Raw genomic sequence first — 19,013 nt, 5'->3', positions numbered from 1 at the left:
AGCAGATCAATAGTGAGTTAGATCCACTCCAGATGTGAAGGAAGTGCTAATACAGGTATTAACGTCAGGGTGTAATTAAGAGTAGAGGGAGCATTGCTAGGACTCATTAGGTGTCTTTTACAGAGCAGGGATCGGCATTAATGACTAGGCGCCACTAGAGAGCCCCTAGACCTGGGGCCCTTTTCACACTAGCTGTGTTATTTTGTTGCCTACAAGCACGGATAAGCATTTATAGCATCAGACTCATAGAGCGCCTTTTACCTTGACCTAATTATAACCACATTTCTTGTCAATGCTTCTCCCGGTTATTGATCCCTGGCTCCCGATATACTTATATTTTTACATATTTATAATGCATGTTGTCTGGGATAAGCAACTATCTAATCTCCATGCCTAAGGCTATCAGGACCTTCTCTTTTAAAACATGTACAGCCAACATTGCATTTTTCTGGCAACATAACGCCTATTCACATCCAAGGCACATATGTCACTGTGGCAGCTGGAAAGCCGACCATAAAAGTGGATTATGGTGACACCATTTGAAGGATTTAAATTGATTTTGTGGCAAATAAGACTATGTTAAAGCAAAACAGGTATCCCCCATCTCTATACAATTGTGTCAGCTTCCTTTTTATTATGGCTAAATCACAGTGTTTTGTTTTTTTACAGCACAATGTAATTTAATGGGCTGTGGAATTAAAATAACATTTAAAATAAAATTTAAAATTTCACACCAGCTTAGGACTTGTTCTGAACAATGCTCAGGCACCTACTAAGTTTTAGCCCTGAAATAATAATACAATTCTTAATAATGCTACTATATTTATGGAATCCTAGTTTTATTTGATTTAGCTTTGATTTTGTATTATGCTATTAGAATGTTGGAATTATGGACAATTACTTTTGGTAAAATAATGCATTTAGTAATAGAAGTGGTGTTGCTGAAGTTGTCCTCTTGCCTTATTGCCTTTGAAGAGATATATTGAATTACGTTAAGGCATCAATTTTTTTGGGATATTAAAGCGGTTATCCAGGAATAGAAAAACACAGCTCATTTCTATCAAAAACCGCTCCCCATCTGTCTCCAGGTTAGGTGTGGTTTTACAGTTTGGCTCCATTCACTTCAAAGGAACCGAGCTCCAGAACCACACTCAACTGGAGACAGACGGGGAGCGGTTTTCGAAAGAAAGTAGCTCTGTTTTTCAATTCCTGGATTACCCCTTTAATATATTTAGTAGTTTTGTGAAAATCTTAATTTTCATATTTGTTTTAAGAAACATTCTGTGAGTCAGCAGTGAAGATATTTTCTCCCTTCTTTACAATACATATATGATATGCAATTATTAAAGCTGTATTGTCTTTCTTACAGTGGCATGCATTGTCCCGTGAAGAACAGGCCAAATATTACGAGTTAGCCCGAAAAGAAAGGCAGCTTCACATGCAGCTCTACCCAGGCTGGTCTGCAAGAGACAACTATGTGAGTGATTTTCATTGTCTTTTATGAACTATAAGTTCCTGAATAACTAATATATAACAGCCAGACAAGCAGTTCATAAAACCCTGTCACCCATTTATATCAGGTTGGTAGCTTTTGGTGCCCTGACTACCATATTTCTGAAATATACAGATTTTAGAACTTGACTGCAGATCTGCTCATTTTTCCCAAAAGTCAACTGGATGGTAACGTTCTTTCCGATGGGGGCATATATCTTATTTGATTTAAATCCCCGAACCTCAGATTCATGCCCCCTGAGCGGAAGATTCACCCCCTGTCTGTGCAATACTAAAATAAACTAAAAAGTTATTTCTAGCTACAGCCACAAAAAGGTGTCCAGACACAGGGGAGGGGACTTGGGGGCTTCCAGTCATCCTCACTGCACCCCCTTTTATCCAGAAGCCTTGCACTGGGGTTGTCAAAAAAGCCTGACTAGAGGCAGGGGGCTCAGTGAGGGTGACTGGAAGCTGCTGCATCCTCCCCTTTGTGCCTGGATACCATTCACGGCCATTGGTGATTAAAGTTACATAGAGCTGAGGAGAACAGTATTTCAGTGCTGTTCTTCTGACCTGTCAGGTCCTAGGGCCGGTATGTGAGGCATGAGGACTTGACAGGTTCTCTTTAATCTTACATGCTGTTGTTCGAGACATCCCTTGGTTTGCCTATGTACCTGTCATAGATTTTCTACCATCTTTGCCACATTATTTCTGGTTCTTACTCTGTGAAATTAACCAATGCATTTATTGTGACCCATTATTTCGTATTTAATTTCTAGAAAATGTCTCTTTTTATGTTGTACTCTGATTCATTTATGTGTGTCTGCATGCATTGTATTGCTTCTTAAAATTAGCATTGTGCATGGGGAAATATAACATTTATCATGATGAAATAAAATGAAAGGGCAACTGTTACTGACAGCAGCAAACATCTTCATAGAAAATTGACAGTCAACAATGCCCAGTTAGGCTTACCCCTCATCCTGCTAATAAATCTATATAAATGGCCCCCACACCAGAGAAGCAGCATGAGATTAGGGAGGTAAACAAGTTGCTAAAGAACTGGTGTAGGAAGGAGGGTTTGCGTTGGCTAAAGGCGCTACATTAGGGACCGGCAGTACTTCAATGGGGAGGGTGCAGCTGTGCTCGGGGAGAAGATGGCCAGAAGGGTGGAGGAGTGTTTAAACTAGGGACAGTGGGGGGGGGGGGTAGAGCATAAGGCAGTGTAGATAGAGAAATGAGACTTACTAATGTACCTGGGGGTGGAGTAGAGGGAGAGGTTAGAATAGTCAATAGGGATAGGCCTAATAGAAAAAAAAAATAATTGCATGCTGGCTAATGCTAGAAGTCTGAACAATAAAATGTAATAACTAGACTTAATAATGTCTGAGGAAAATTATGACATAGTGGGAATAACAGAGACATGATTGGACGATTCTGGGAGGTTAACTTACGGGTTATGCTTTATTATAAAACTATCTTAAAAAATGTAAAGAGGGAGGAGTTTGCCTTTATGTCAAGTCCTGTCTTAAGGCCACACTGTGGGATATATGTAAAAGAAATCCCGCTTCGATAAGTGTTTGCTATAAGTCGCCAAATATAATGGAAGTGGCAGAAGAGCAAGTATTGAGGCAAATAAACAAGGCAGCAAATCAAAATGAGGTGGTTATTATTGGAGACTTTAAAGGAGATCTGTAGTGCTTATAACTTATCCTCTATCCGAAGGATAGGAAATAAGTTATAGATCGCGGGGGGTCCGAGCGCTGGGGCCCTCCTGTACAGGGCCGCAGCAGTCTGCCGGAAGGACCGTGTCGTCCACAGAAGAAAGCCGCGGCAGGCACGCCCCCTCCATGTATCTCTATGGGATTCATGGAGGGGGCATGTCGGCTGCCGCGTCATGCGGCAATGGTACGCCCCCTTTCCTGTACATTGCCACGGCCCCGTACAGGAGATCACGGGGGCCGTAACACTTGGACCCCCCCCCCCCCCCCCCGCGATCTATAACTTATCCTCTATCTTTAGTATTGGGGATAAGTTCTGAGCACTACACATGTCCTTTAACTATCCTCATATAACCTGGAAAACTAAAACCTGTGGATCCCATAAAGGAAACAGGCTTTTGTCTATAGCTAAAGATATATATCTGTCCCAAATGGTGCAGGACCTGACTAGCCTAGGTGCCCTACTGGACCTAATATTAAGGAGGACCTGTGACCCCCCCCCCCCCCCCCCCCCCCAAAAAAAAAATGGTATTATGTTATCACTAAATATCTTAGGCTGACCTTATCACACACCTTTTTACAGTTTCTTGATATATTTTTGGTTCCTAAGATAATAGGGTTTATAATTTTTCTGATAATTCCGCGAATCAGTTAGACGGGCATGAAATTCATATTAATAATGGGAGTGACCATTAGGTGATGGGTGGGATTATACAGTCAGGGAGTGTGTATTAGGCAGACATGCTTCTCAATATACAACATTTACACCCCCTGACTGTATAATCCAACCCATAACTCCAGCTATTAAAATTAAGTTCACACCCATCTGACAGATTCCCTATAAGCATGTATAAAGAATCTGTAAGAAGGTGTGTGATTAGGGCACCCTAAGCTATTTAAAGTAAAATAGAAATTTGGGTGATTGGCCAAAGGTCCTCTTTAACCAACAGACCTGACATAGTAACTAATGTGCAGGTTGAGGGACACCTAGAAAATAGTGACCACAATATTATAATAATAATATAGTGACTACAATATAATAATTATTAATATTATTATTTGTATAGCGCCAACAACTTATCCTTTAATAGGGTGTTCTGTCGAGGTTCCACAAAAACATTGAACTTCAGGAAGGCAAAGTTTGATCAGCTCAGAGAAGTCCTTTACATTATAGATTGGTATAATGTCCTCAAAAACAAGACTACAGACATCTTAAAGGGGTACTCCGGCGCTTAGACATCTTATCCCCTATCCAAAGGATAGGGGATAAGATGTCTGATCGCAGGGGTCCCGCCGCTGGGGACCCCCGTGATCTTGCACGCAGCTGCGGAACCCCCGCGATCAGGCATCTTATCCCCTATCCTTTGGGTAGGGGATAAGATGTCTAAGCACCGGAGTACCCCTTTAAATTTTCACTGTAAAAGAGACATAAGTTATGAACAGGTAATTAATAAATAGGTCAGGAACAGGAAAGCCAATATGGTTGGATAATAATGTAAAGGGGCTAGTAAATTATTTAAAAAAAATGCATTTAAGCTACTAAAACTGGAAGACAGTAAAGAAACATTAAAAAGCTGTAGGGAAAAAAAATGTAAAACAGATACAACCAGTAACACTGGAGACAGAAACTTATTGCAAAAAAAGAGTAAAACTAACCCAAAAATGCTCTTTAATTATATGAATAGTAAAAAGGTTAAAAGTGAACATGTTGGCCCATTAAAAAGTAATGAGGGAGGATTTATAGAGGGTGATGACGAAAAAGCGAATATATTAAATATATTTTTCTCCACTGTATTCACAGAGAAAAGTGAATTGCCAGGGGAAATGCAGCGGGATAAGGTAAACTCTCCATTATATGTCACCTATCTAACAGAGGAAGAAGTGCAGTGCCGCCTAAAATAAATTAAAATAGACATCACCAGGTCCAGATGGCATCCACCCCCATGTTCTAAGGGAGTTAAGTAATGACAGACCCTTATTTCTTATATTTAAGGACTCTGTAGTGACAGGGTCTTTACCCCAGGACTGGCGCCCAGCAAATATGGTGCCAATAGTCAAAAAGCCGGAAACTATAGGCCTGTTAGTTTAACCTCCTCTCTATGTAAACTCTGTAAAGTGGTAACACAATAGAGGACAGTGCACTGTTACAAATGGATCTGAATAGGTTGGAGGTTTGGGAACTGGCACACTGGGACATATGGAGGAAAAATCCAGGCTGGGAATATGCACTAAATGGGAAATCATTGGGGACAACTGACATGGAAAAGGACTTAGGAGTATTGACAGTAAATGTAACTGTAGCAACTAGTGTCTGGCAGCTGCTGCCAAGGCATATTAAATCATGGGGTGGACACAACAAAAAATTATTCTAACACTGTACAAATCACTAGTCAGACCACACATGGAATGCTGTGTACAGTACTGGGCACCAGTGTACAAGAAAGATGTAGTGGAGCTGGAGAGGGTTCAAAGATGGGCCACCAGAGTAATACGGGGGATGGGAGGACTACAGTACCCAGAAAGATTATCAGAATTAGGGTTATTTAGTTTAGAAAAAAGAAGGCTTAGGGGAGACCTAATAACTATGTATAAATGTATAAAACTATATATAAATACTATATATAAATTTGTAAGAGATCTCTCCAATTATCTAATTATACCCAGGACTATATCTATACCAAGGGGATTATGGAACTCTCCATGACAGAGTTCAAACTCCCTGGATGCATTTCTGGGGTAAAATAATATTACAGGCTATATTAAAATTGTGAAGAAGGGTTTATGATCCAGGGATTTGGAAGGAAGGATTTTTCTTTCCTAAAAGAAGGATAAGTGCTATCTACATCATAGTTTTTTGGGTGTTTTTTTTTTTTTTTTTGCCTTCCTCTGGAACAACACCATAGGGTAATAGGCAGAACTGGGTAGACATATGTCTTTTTTCAGCCTTCCAAACAATGTAGTAAACAGATACTGTCAGGTAAATCCAATGTATCCCATAACAATTTGGGTTAAAATAATACACCTAAACATTGGAGGTTAACACTATTAGTTACTAGTAAAAATAGTCTTTCACTGTATAAATGTATAATAAAGCAAATGTGGCTTTGTGATGCCATGCCAATGTATCAAGGTGGCTTCTGTTATATAATTGCCAGTTTTTATTAAAGAAAAAAGTGGGAGTGACCCAGTGTTTTGGTGTAATTTGGTATAATATTAATTTACATGTAAGTTGATGAATCTCATATGTGAATGCTGTTCAAGAAATGTTCAAATACAACCAGATTTAAACTGTATTTAGGCTACACAAGTGGTGGACAAATGGCAATAAAGGTGTCTTATATTTTGGGTAGGGGGCGGAAGGAATGTATAATATGAGGGTGTCAGGTTGTGTAGACCAAGGTCTGCAGCAGCTGTGGAACTGGGCCAGTCTCCAAGCGATGCATTAACCCCATCAGTAACAAGGAGGCACCAAGTGAATACTGGCCTTCTGGTGAATGGATGTCTTTCTGTAAGGAAACAATTAACTTAGTAAACATATCTAGATTTATGGGCTTTAGTCCCTAAAATGGCCCAAGACTTACAACCAGCACAGTTTCAAGTACAGTATACGTGGCTGTAGAGCCTTTGTTCAGACAAATAGTTTTATCTTCACTCAAGGGAGCTGCTTTGGCTGACAAAAGTAACATCATTGGCAGAATCATCCCTTGTTGGCTGCCTTCCACCCCATCCCTGGGATCACTCTAAGAACAATTGCAGCTTTTCAGTAGAGCTGGGATTATTACTGACTACAAAATCAGGCAACAGAATGCACACTTCTGTACACCAGAGCTGTGTAAGCGGACATTGCTAGTAGTGGGCAAGAGTTCCGGCTGTATTTCCAGGCCAACAGAGCATCCACATCCTGCACCCTCTTATGTGCTTTTTTCTATTGAACTGGCAGATTTAGATACTAAATGGTTATTAATGGGTATTACACATCATGTCACTATTATAAATGTTAATACATGCACAATTTAAAAAGCAGAACTATATTTGGATATAATCTTTTTTTTTTAGATTGTTTCTTAGTGTAAATATTCATTACAAGTTCCGCCCCTTAAAGTATATAATTTAGCTCAACAGGTAACTGGTGACAGGCCAGGCATAATAAACTCCTATTCTAAACTCTACCCTATGGAACCTTAAAATATAAGAAATATATCTTATCTACTAATATGGATCCTCAGTACACTTGATGCACCAATGGACATACACATAAACATGGAAGATAAAGCCCAGATTGATCAAACTGTCTGAGAGAAAAAGTGGAAAGACTTTTCCACAGCAACCAATCACAGCTCAACTAACGAGCTCTGGTAAAGTGAAAGCTGAGCTGTGATTGGTTGCTGTGGAAAAATCACTCAATTTTTTTTCTCTCAGACAGTTTCATAAATCTGGGCCGATTTATCAAGTCTGCCTGTTAATGTTTTGAAGCACTGCTGAGACTGTGGATAAACTCCATCATCACTTATTTTGCAAACTGCCTTTTTTTCTGTACCAAATTTTTTATGAACTCTTAATTTACCAAACGGTACAACTGTTAAAAGATATATACACGGGTATATTAATTTTGTATACACACAAATATATATTAATGTTAGATAGTAGGACCAAAGCAGAGTAAGAGTGTGCCATAATGCGTCTGAGCTTGTGAAGTAGTTATAAATGGGGTGAGGGAAAGGGCGGTCTTAGCCAGTCAAGGGGATTTAGGGGTAAATAGAGCAAGGGAGTGGAGTCTGACTCAAGGCAGAAAAAGGCCTTCAAAGAGCAACAGGGCCGCTTGTGGGATGAACTGAATGTGATCTCTCCTGCCTGTCCTGGAAAACAGAGGTACTTTTTTTATTAATTATATACCATAATTGGTGGTGTTTGACTTGAGAGAATTCTGGATTATGTTGTTTTATACTCCATTTGGCACTCAAACACTTAAGCTGACCATACGCATTAGATTCATTTTGGCCAAACTGTATGGCCAGTTTGAGACATGTATTGTGGAGTATGACAACTTACGAAAGCGCCCAAAATAAGTGACCTTGCTGTAATTCAATTCCCAAAGTTATCTCACAGCATTTTTTTAATGCTTTGTGGGGACTGTGAAAAGGGATGTAGTACCGTGAACCCTCATTTAAGTAGCCTGGTGTTGGAACCAGAAAAGTAGCTTATAATTTTATCTGGCCAAAAACTTTTGCCTGCTTTACCCGCCATCATACCTAGCATCTTTGATCAGACTGAAAGTGATAGCACATGCAGCAGTTGCCTTAGGGGGAACAGCTGATCATTTGGATTCATTGTTGCAGAGTCTTACATTGACAATGCATTGGGTTATGTATAAGGTAGATGACCTACTAATGATGTATACATCTATTATTTCAGAATATTAGGTCGTATGAGTAACAGATATGTTTTGGTTACTGCAGGGTAAAAAAAAGAAACGAAAGAGAGAAAAACTGCAAGAATCCACATCAGGTAAGTTGCATTGTGTAGTTCCCTGTTTTTTTTTTTTTTTTTTTTTAGTAATAATAATTAAACTACTCAATATTGTAATTCTCTTGCCAAAAATGTGTAAATGGGGAAAGCGTATTTATGTTTGAGGCGACATGCTAAAATTGGGGTGTTAGCATAGTTATAATCTGTCAAATACTTTATGAGACAGTGAGAAGGAACATTGAGATATATAGTGACCAGGGAATCACAACCACAGTGAAAGATTTGTCAAGCTCAGCCTTTAACTACATCATATTATGAGAATGGGCTTCCCAATACTTATTTATTCTCCGACCATGTTTCAAACTAGAAGATGTCCTGTATTCATTCATATGTAAATAATGGTAATACTGCTATGGGGGTTGTAGTTCCTAAGGGATTTTGTAAGTGCCTTTGTACAGGGCTGTTTAGAATCAAATTGGTCTTGTTTTGCTGACACAGATTTATTTTGCCTTTTGAGACCCCTTGAAAAAGTGTTAATTGTCCTTAAAATAGGCAAAAATCAATATATACTTAATTAAAAGCTTCATAAACTGACCATTCATCACTTTGTAAGATGCCATTGCCAGGAAAGCAAACAGTGAATATTCTCCATTGCCATTTCAAATCACCCGGCTACTTGAAAAAGATATAACAGACAGCCCAATGCCAAGTTGGTTGTGGGCCCAATACATTATCAGTCCAAGCCCTGAGGGGTAAATTCATGTCCATGTAATCTTTGTGTTGGAATCCTTCTATCCAAGCTTGATCACACAGTTTACTAGATGAACAATAATGGTCAATAATCATCAAGTGTCACATGTCATGCCAATAAAAGTAGGCCACATTGACCCTTCTTTGGGATACATAAGTATATAAACTGATCAGATATTAGTAGGACGGTGTCTTATCAGTCCTGTTTTTGACAGAGCAGAAATGGAAGATGTAGGTGTTACCTCAAAGCCAGACACAGTAGATCGATGATAGATGGATCTGCTCATATTCTAATGTGTATTGGGTTGTCTTGGTCAGCTGACCTTGGTTGAGAAGTAAACCAACCATGTTTGCCTAGACTTACCATCCTTGGATCTGCCACCCAATGTAATGTCCATGGAGGCTGCCAGAAGGTCCTCCAACCTCTGTCATTAAGAAATACAAGAATATGAATTTAAGGTGTATGGACTGAAAGGCTGCAGATTTGCTGTAGATTTCAGTGAATTACTACAATGAAATTCTGTACCAAGTGAACAAAATCAGCTTCAAATTCCTTTGATAATTTCAGGGTCTAATGTCTGTTTTTCTATTCTTTATATGTTTCATTTGTTTTTGGAAACTGAGTGCAGTTCAGGTACTTTATGTTCACCATTTACTTACACTAGACTCTTTCTGAAAGCCACTGACAGTCCATGGAAAATGACAGACATATCTAATGAGGATTACAATTAACCTCAGAAACATTTTGGCCACCGCCACCACACCGCAAAAGTACAAAGATACTGACATTTAGAATAGTGTCCTGCTCTTGACCTTAAATGACCTTAATCTCTGATTTGGCCTGACCATTTGGTTTGCATGTCTTCTATTCTGGCTGGTAATGTCTGCCCACAGCTGTCTAAAGATCGCAAACATTATGTAATATTATCGGTGAGGTTGAAAGTCACATTTGTTCTGGGGAAATGAAAAGCATTGCTACAGTAGAAAAAAATCACAACTGGAGCTTTTGCCATATGCAAAATACATAAACTATTTACTGTAAAGATGCGTGCTGACTGATATGAACAGTGAAAACGTTTTCCTATATCCAGCATGTAGACAAATATTTATAGTTTAAACGTAGCTTTACGCCACTATCCTACATCATTTTTGCCACTTAACTAGTAAGATTGGGGTGCTGTTTACTCTCTGGTGTTCCTGTTTTATTAGGCTCCTTTCACACTACCACTTGTGCCCGGTAGGTGACTTCCGTTAGGAAGATAGCGGGAGAAAAATGTGTGCATGGGCCATCTTTTTTTTTCCGCCATCTTTGGCCGCAATAACTCGAGCTATAACAGACATTAGAGAAATCCCATTCAAGTGAATGGGATCCTCTTTGCCTGTTATGACTCCTGTTAGGCTCCGTTACAATAACGGAAGTTAAGGGTGGTCAAGGAAAAAAAAAAAAAAAGAGCCCTTAATGTCCGTTTGTAACGGAGCCACTTTCATAGTGTAAAAGTAGCCTTAGGGGAAAAATATTACAGTGACCACTGGTAGCCACCATCTTTCCATTGAGAAGTCCCAGTCAAACAACTCTACATAGCTCAGCTTCTTGACTACTTCTGAAATGTGAGTTATAAGATGGAACATTTCTTGTTCTTTTCAAGTAAACATTTCAGAAACTGAAAAAATTCCACATTTTTTTATAATGTTTTTTTTGCGATTTGTCCCTGTGCAGACAATGTATAGTGTTTCCATAGCAAATACTCCAGTTTTCCTTAACACATAAGAGACATCGATAATAAGATGCGTGTCACGTCCTTACATGAAAACCCTGACTAGATGGTGTGCAGGTGTTATGTGTGCTCTAAGAAGAGTGTAAAAACATTTCCATTTCTCTACAGACCTGTAAGTCCCATAAAAATAGGCTGCTATAGATTATCCAAAGGTCACTGAGGAATTGCCACCTGGGTTTATTGACCAATAAGCATGACGTTTATGCCTTCACAGAGAAAAAGGTAGCCCTTCATACAGTATTAACGTATGCAGGGAGACAAGGAGAGAAAGCAAATACATGTGTCAAAAAAAGAGATTATATGTATGTGTGTGTAGACATTCAATGGATATCATAAGCAAAACACTGAAGGCTGGTATAACAACCATTATTCTAGAAAAATACAATCAAGACGTTTATACATTTTGCAATATCTCAACAACTGTTAAAAGACCCAAATTTTCTACAGGTGCAGGCCCACCAAGAATGACAGCCGCCTACATCTGAAGCATGGTAAGAACATCTCTTTAGCTCTCATATTGTTTTAGATGGGATGAGCCTTGTATTGAATTGCCCATCTACCTTAAATTCATTCTTTATCTGCTAAAGAGACGGGCTACTTTCTTAAGGTGGAAGTGTTATGTTAGCTCTTTTATAGAAGGTGATTTAGCTAAAATATCACCGGTTGAAAAACAATACTTTCTCACAATGGTTTTTATACCGGCTTTATCATACTTTGTAAGTTTCTGCATTGCTCTTAATGTTATTTAACATACGAAGGAAAGCACGTTATAAAGCACCGACCTTTAAACTCATATCATTATCTCTGAAGCTTGGAAAACATTTTAAAATGCAAATGCTTGGAAAGATATATTTAGTGGATAGTTTTTAAGAGGTAACCATCCACTTTTGTACTAGAGGATGAGCTTAAGGGGGTACTCTACTGGCCAGCGTTCAAAACTAAATGTTCCGAAAGCTGTTTTTGCGCTTTTTTTTTTTTTACACTTTTTTATGTCCCCATAGGGGACTATTAATAGCAATCAGTTGATTGCTAATACTGTTCAGTGCTATGCATAGGGTATAGCACTGATCAGTATTATCGGCTATCTTCTGCTCTGGTCTGCTCGATCTCAGACCAGAGCAGAAGACACGGGAGACGGCTGGAGGCAGGTGAGGGGACCTCTGGCCACCATTACAGATAATCGGATCCCTGCGGCAGCACTGCGGGCGATCTGATCATCTATTTTAACATGCGCATTGCCACAATCTGTATTGATCAAGGCATCTGAGGGGTTAATGGCAGACATCCGCGCGACAGTGGATTTCCGCCATTACCGGCAGGTCCCCGGCTGCTATAGCAGCCAGGACATGCAGTGTATGATGCGAGCACCGCTACGATGCTCGCGGTCATACACAGGACGTAAATGTATTTCCTGGTGCGCTAAGTACCGCCGTACCAGGACATACATTGACGTCCTTTGTCGTTAAGGGGTATCCGGTGGAAAACTTTTTTTTATTAAATCAACTGGTGCCAGAAAGTTAAGCAGATTTGTAAATTACTTCTATTACAAAATGTCACTAAATGGTTAACACAAGTTGTAGCCTGGTTATTTAATCTTAAATGTTCAGATGTTTCAGAAATATTTCATTTAAGATTAAATAACCAGGCTACAACCTGTGTTAACCATTTAGTGACATTTATGGACGCTGGTTGTTATAACATTATTTGAATATTTTCAAAAGGATCAAATGAACAGTTATTCACTAGTGGCAACAATTTTTATGTCTATTTTATGTTTAATGTTTTATTAATAATTGTGAACTGTCTATTCTATTTTTCACACAAGGGCCCTGTGTGAAGATAGTTTATTAGATACTGTTAATTTTAATAAAGTAAAGAATATAAATTACAATTGAAGCACGGTTTTCAATAATTTAATTATTCTTCATATTTTTAAAAAATCCTGTACACTTTCCTTGAGGTCGGGCAAACTAGATTTATTTGTAATTTACAAATCTGTTTAACTTTCTGGAGTCAGTTGATCTATAAAAAAAAAAAGTTTTTTCCTGGATAACCCCTTTAATACAAATGACGTGTAAAAATAATCAGAATGAAAGATTTGTTCAGTTACTAGATTAGGATAAATAGAGCCCTAGTAAAGACTGGAGACGGAGACATGTAGAGCTCCAATTTGGCTACCATATGATGTTGACATTGCCGAGCAGCATTCCAGACCACTGGCTCCTGAAATCTTTAAGGTACAGCCAACATCATGTTGCTACATGTTCCTCTCAGCCAGGACATATTTGTAAAGTTATGTATGTAATTTACAAATTAGTTTTACAGTTGTTTAAGCACTCTCTCTCTTCCCTTACCAAGTCTGTAAAATGGGATATTAGAATGGTAGGCATTTCCTTTCATCTGGCACAGTTCCATTGTTTACGGCCTGTGTGGTCTGATCCTCGCAACATGCCACTCTCTAGTAGGGTCCTCTCTTTTTAATAAAGACATCTGTTAGAAAGTGGACAAAGACGTTCTGTTGAGAGTCCTCAAACACTGTAGGAAACCAGTTTGCCGTGTGCTGGGGATGTTTTGCACAAATCTTATAGCTCCTTGGGCATTAAATAATGAGAAATATTTCTTTGGCAGTTTTCTTCTTTTTCCCCCCAAATTTCCAAGAACACGATGTGCTCATTTTTGTCTGCACACTGTTCACTTTTTATTGTCTGCTTGCTGGACATATGGAAAACATGTGTCAATTTACAAATTTTTTGTTCCCATATTATGTGTATGAAGAGTCCTATACGCTGCTGTGCATTTCTCCATAATGTTTATAATTGGATATGGACATTTTTGCAATTAAATTCATGTACAGTGGTCCCTCAACATACGATGGTAATCCGTTCCAAATGGACCATCGTTTGTTGAAACCATCGTATGTATGTTGAGGGATCCGTGCAATGTAAAGTATAGGAAAGTGGTCTACAACCTGCGGACCTCCAGATGTTGCAAAACTACAACACCCAGCATGCCCGGACAGCCAACGGCTGTCCGGGCATGCTGGGAGTTGTAGTTTTGCAACATCTGGAGGTCCGCAGGTTGAAGACCACTGGTATTGGAGGTTATACTCACGTGTCCCCGCTGCTCCGGACCGTCACTGCTCGTCACCGCTGCCCTGGATGTCACCTTCCATCGCTGTCGCCGCATCCCCAGGGTGTCCCCGACGCTCCGGCAAGGCGTCTGCTTCCCCGGCATCCTTGCTCTCCGTCGCCGCCATCACGTCGCGATCACGACGATGCAGGGGATCCCGAAGAGGACGCTCCGAAGCCCCGAGGACAGGTAAGTGATCGTCAGTGGACCACACGGGGCACCGTACACGGCTATCCGGCGGCAGCTGAAGCAGTCAGCGCTGCCGGATAGCCGTTTATGCGATGGCCCCGACATACAAAAGCATTGTACGTTGATGCTGCCTTCAACATGCGATGGCCTCTGAGAGGCCATCGTATGTTGAAATGATCGTATGTCGGGGCCATCGTAGGTCACTGTATTTTTATTTTACATATTGGTGGCACCGGTCAGTTGTGTTGGTTAGTATCTACTTTTAACCTTTTGGGATCATATTTAGTACTTTTGGGATCACAAGCAGCAAGGTTCACCTCTTAAGTCATCTAAAAACTTTTTTTCCGGAGGAATATACAATTGTGACGCATAATTTAATGCAGATTCGTTGATCTACTCATTAAGTCATTTTTTATAGTACATATTCTCACTCTATGGCATACAACACCCCCACTAACTAGTACACAGTATTGTGCATCATTGTGCATTCGAATCCACACTCTTTGCCTGCCAGGTTACATCAGTGCATCGTAAAGTGTTCTTGTCTTATTAACAGTGGCTTGATACAGACTTTGTATTTTTGTTATGGCTAATACAATACGTGTAGAATAATTCATTCCTGTATAGAATAACTAGCACAGATAGATAGTATATTTTTCTTATCTTGCTTTGGTGACATAAATGGGAAAGGGAATACCCTGGGAATTATCAGCCTGGTCACTGATGGATCATTTAGGGATATGCAGGAAAATAATGCTGTAGGGAGGGGGGGTCTGGCATAGGTTTACAATATAGGGAGAAGTCATTGTGTAATTTCTAGCATTGTCCCAAGGCCAACTTCCCAGTGTGCCATTTGTCTTTAATCATGGTAGAAAGTTTCCCCTCTGATTTCATGCTTTAGTTGTGGATACTAATGAAACCCACAGCGGAATGTTGCACCACAATTATTTGCAGGCCTATTCACTTCAGCAGCATGATGGAATACATTTTATCATTTTATATCGCCAATCTGTTCTTCCTACTATTTGATTCTTTTAACCATAGAGAAATCTGTATTCGTCTAAATCATAGTCGGTCAGACTGGCTAGCATACAACGGCAACAAATTAAAGATTGGCCTTGAATATATTGTAGTCACTAGGAATTGTGAATAAGGAATTCAATAAGAAGTGAAACACTTATCTCACACAGAACGACTTACAATATATCAGGACATTACAAGACCACAGCTTCCACAGTACTAGATCTTATTGAGAACACTTCCTTTCTCTTCTATGTTGGATCATCCTAGTCAAAGTAGAGCTGGGCGGTATACCGGTTCATACCGAATACCGGAGTGTTTTCGTCTTACGATATGAATTTTTCACATACCGCAATACCGTTTCCATAGCAACCAACTTCAGTGCGTGATGGCGTAGAGAAACGTCTGGCCGCACAGCATCTCTGGGAAGTGTAGTCCGAGCCGCACTGAATTGACTGTGAGGAGCTGGGAGGGGACTACAACTGCTGGCGGGCACATGATTTCTGGGCGGGGGAGGGAAACTCGAGCAGAACTGTGGAGACATGAAGGAGATTTCTCGGGGGGCCTGATCGAGACCCCGGGTACCATGATGAGGACCCCTGACCACCTGACACTATACTGAGGAACCCCCCCCCCACGACCACAAATACCGTTAAATGCAGTGAAACTGCCATAATTTTGAAAAATACAGTGATATACATTTTTGGTCATACCGCAAAGAGACAGTCATCCACACTATCCACACTAATGTTTACATCTTAGCTATATATGTTTGTAAATAGTGTTTGGGTTAATATATTGTTCGTAAAAAAAAAATAAAAAAAGGCAGAAAATGTTCTCATAAGCACATAGGGGTATAGTAGGTGAGTGAGATGTGTTCTTTTTCTGTAAAGATTGTTTTATGAAGTGCCAGCGTTGTTCGTTGTGTTTTACTTATCTGTCTTAGATTGTTCATATTGTATTTACTGGAATATGTAAAAAACATCTGCAGAAAGTATTGATCGGCTTAAGTTTAGATCTAATATAACTTTACGGCTAATAACATGTACCGGTAGTTTTAAACAAATCATTGTAATACTTTAGCCTTTCATGTCCTACTGTTTGGAAATGCCGACCACATGTTTAGGATAGGCTGACACCTAGTGGTAAAATTGTTTATCAATAAAAGATTCGGATTTTTAAGATTTTAGTAGGAAATTTACCATTACCTTATTGCTGCCTTTGTGTGAAATGTTGGATGTTGGTTTGTTTGTAATTCCACCTAAAGTTCATTCATTCATGTAGTGTGTGATTGGTTGAGTATCAGATATCAGTTTGTCATTACTTCTGTATGTTCATTGACGATAACTGATCCCTAAGGTATTTTTGGAATTTTGTAACGTTCATAACATGATTGAAGCCTTGCGTCTGATATGCTCACTTAACTAGCCGCGTAAAGGTTAACCTAAAGCTTGGGCCTTAAGAACATTTCATGCTGTTTCCTTAATAATGCAGTACAGTGTTTGTTCACAATTCTAACATGCGGCTCCTTTGTTGAGTTGAGAGCCACTTGTGAGAGCCTTGGAAAATATCATGTTGCCCACCCCGGACTTACAGAATGAGACAACTGTGAGGGCTTGGAGAATGCAACATTCATGACATGACTCTAAAATGCTGAATTCTCATGTTCCCATCTGTTTTAACCGTGTGTAGCTAACTTTATCATTTACTTTTACCGAAATATTATTGAAATGCAATATTTAGCATGACCAGTGCCCTGACTGTTGTTTCAAGGGTGGATTTTTGCCAGTGAGTTAATTTGTTATATCTTTCTCAACAAATGCCCGAGAGATAGTGCTGGGGTACTAATATACAAAATAATCCAAACCCCACACCTGGACAAAATTCCAGATGGGGGTGCAAGACCCCATATAGAATGCACCCTCCCTTTAAAATTTCACTTTTATTGAAATTGCTTTTAAAAGTTTACAAATGTCAAAATGATGAGGGAAAATCCCAGCAGTGGTTGCCGTACTCTAATGTATATTGTTTGACATCTAGCTGATTGTCTAACCATGTTCAAAAAAGGGAAGCGGCACTCCAATTCATAGTAGAAAAATGGTGTCTTTTATTCACCCATCAAGACAAGTGCAACGTTTCAACCTCACCATGAGGTCTTTCTCATGGTGAGGTTGAAACGTTGCACTTGTCTTGATGGGTGAATAAAAGACACCACTTTTCTACTATGAATTGGAGTGCCGCTTCCCTTTTTTGAACATGGTTGGATGAAGGTTCTGGAGTTTGGACCTATTTGAGGCTGAGCACCCACCTGTGACTAGAAGTCTCGCCAGCAGTGCCGGTTCTCTTCTTTCCCTTTTTGCTCTAGCTGATTGTCTATACAGTGGTCCCTCAACATACGATGGTAATTCGTTTCAAACGACCCATCGTTTGTCGAATCCATCGTATGTTGAGGAATTCGTGCAATGTAAAGTATAGGAAGTTATACTCACCTGTCCCCGCCACTCTGGACCGCGTCCTCACCGCTCCCGATGCTGTCCCAGGGGCTCCCGATGCTGTCCCGCTGCTCCGGCGTCTTCTTCGGGATCCTCCGGCTTTTTCCACATCTTCTGCAGGGTCCGGGCCTCGCTTTCTGGTGACGTTATTACGTTGCGGCTCCAGGACGGCGTGTGCAGCGACGTAATAACAACGCCGGAAAGTGAGGCCCGGACCCCTGAGAAGATGCAGAAAACGCCGGAGGATCGCGAAGTGGACCCGGAGCAGCGGGGATAGGTAAGTGAACCTGTCCGGGATGCTTAAACTGCTATCTGACAGCAGCTTAAGCATTTTGCGCTGCCGGATAGCACTTAATGCGATGGCCCCCACATATAAAAGCATCGTATGTCGATGCTGACATCGACATGTCGATTTGATCATATGTAGGGGCCATCGCGTGTCGGGGGGTTACTGTATATGGCCCTGTATCTGCAGTACTACAGGGCCACTAGATAGGAACACTGCCGATATTAAAACAAATAGAACGTGCCTCCCCCTTGGGGAGGCACGTTCTATATGTTTTAATATCGGCAGTGTTCCTATCTAGTGGCCCTGTAGTACTGCAGATAGAGGGCCATATATAGACAATCTGCTAGATGTCAAACGATATACATTAGAGTACATCAACCACTGCTGGGCTTTTAAAACCACGATTTTCCCCTCATCATTTTGACATTTGTAAACTTTTAAAAGCAATTTCAATAAAAGTGAAGTTTTAAAGGGAGGGTGCACTCTATATGGGGTCTTGCACCCCCATCTGGAATTTTGTCCAGGTGTGGGGTTTGGATTGTTTTGTTCATTTGTTATATCTGCACAAACCCTTGACCTTTCAGAAATCTGCATACTTTTTGTGTCTGACGTGATTTTCTCTTCACTTGACTGCAATATTTGTGTGTGACATCCCTGCCAAGAGGCTCCTTCCATCATTTGTGGTGTAGTT

The 19,013-nt window shown here is 40.1% G+C and overlaps 1 protein-coding gene across 3 annotated transcripts in view; it reads left to right on the top strand.

Annotated features, from left to right (window-relative positions):
- Window positions 1–19,013, top strand: part of LEF1 (lymphoid enhancer binding factor 1) — a 102,456-nt gene that overhangs the window by 68,226 nt on the left and 15,217 nt on the right. The window contains exons 8-11 of one of the 3 annotated variants that reach the window (XM_056564387.1): window positions 1,370–1,477; window positions 5,014–5,051; window positions 8,669–8,717; window positions 11,651–11,694. In XM_056564387.1, coding sequence (XP_056420362.1) covers window positions 1,370–1,477; window positions 5,014–5,051; window positions 8,669–8,717; window positions 11,651–11,671 — 216 coding nt within the window. In that variant the 3' untranslated portion in view covers window positions 11,672–11,694. The remainder of the gene's footprint in view (window positions 1–1,369; window positions 1,478–5,013; window positions 5,052–8,668; window positions 8,718–11,650; window positions 11,695–19,013) is intronic. The other 2 variants (XM_056564394.1, XM_056564402.1) reach the window with 2 other exon arrangements.

The sequence above is a fragment of the Hyla sarda genome, chromosome 1, assembly GCF_029499605.1.
Source record: "Hyla sarda isolate aHylSar1 chromosome 1, aHylSar1.hap1, whole genome shotgun sequence".
Taxonomy (NCBI): Eukaryota; Metazoa; Chordata; class Amphibia; order Anura; family Hylidae; genus Hyla; species Hyla sarda.
This window is presented reverse-complemented; position numbering and strand designations above follow the sequence as displayed.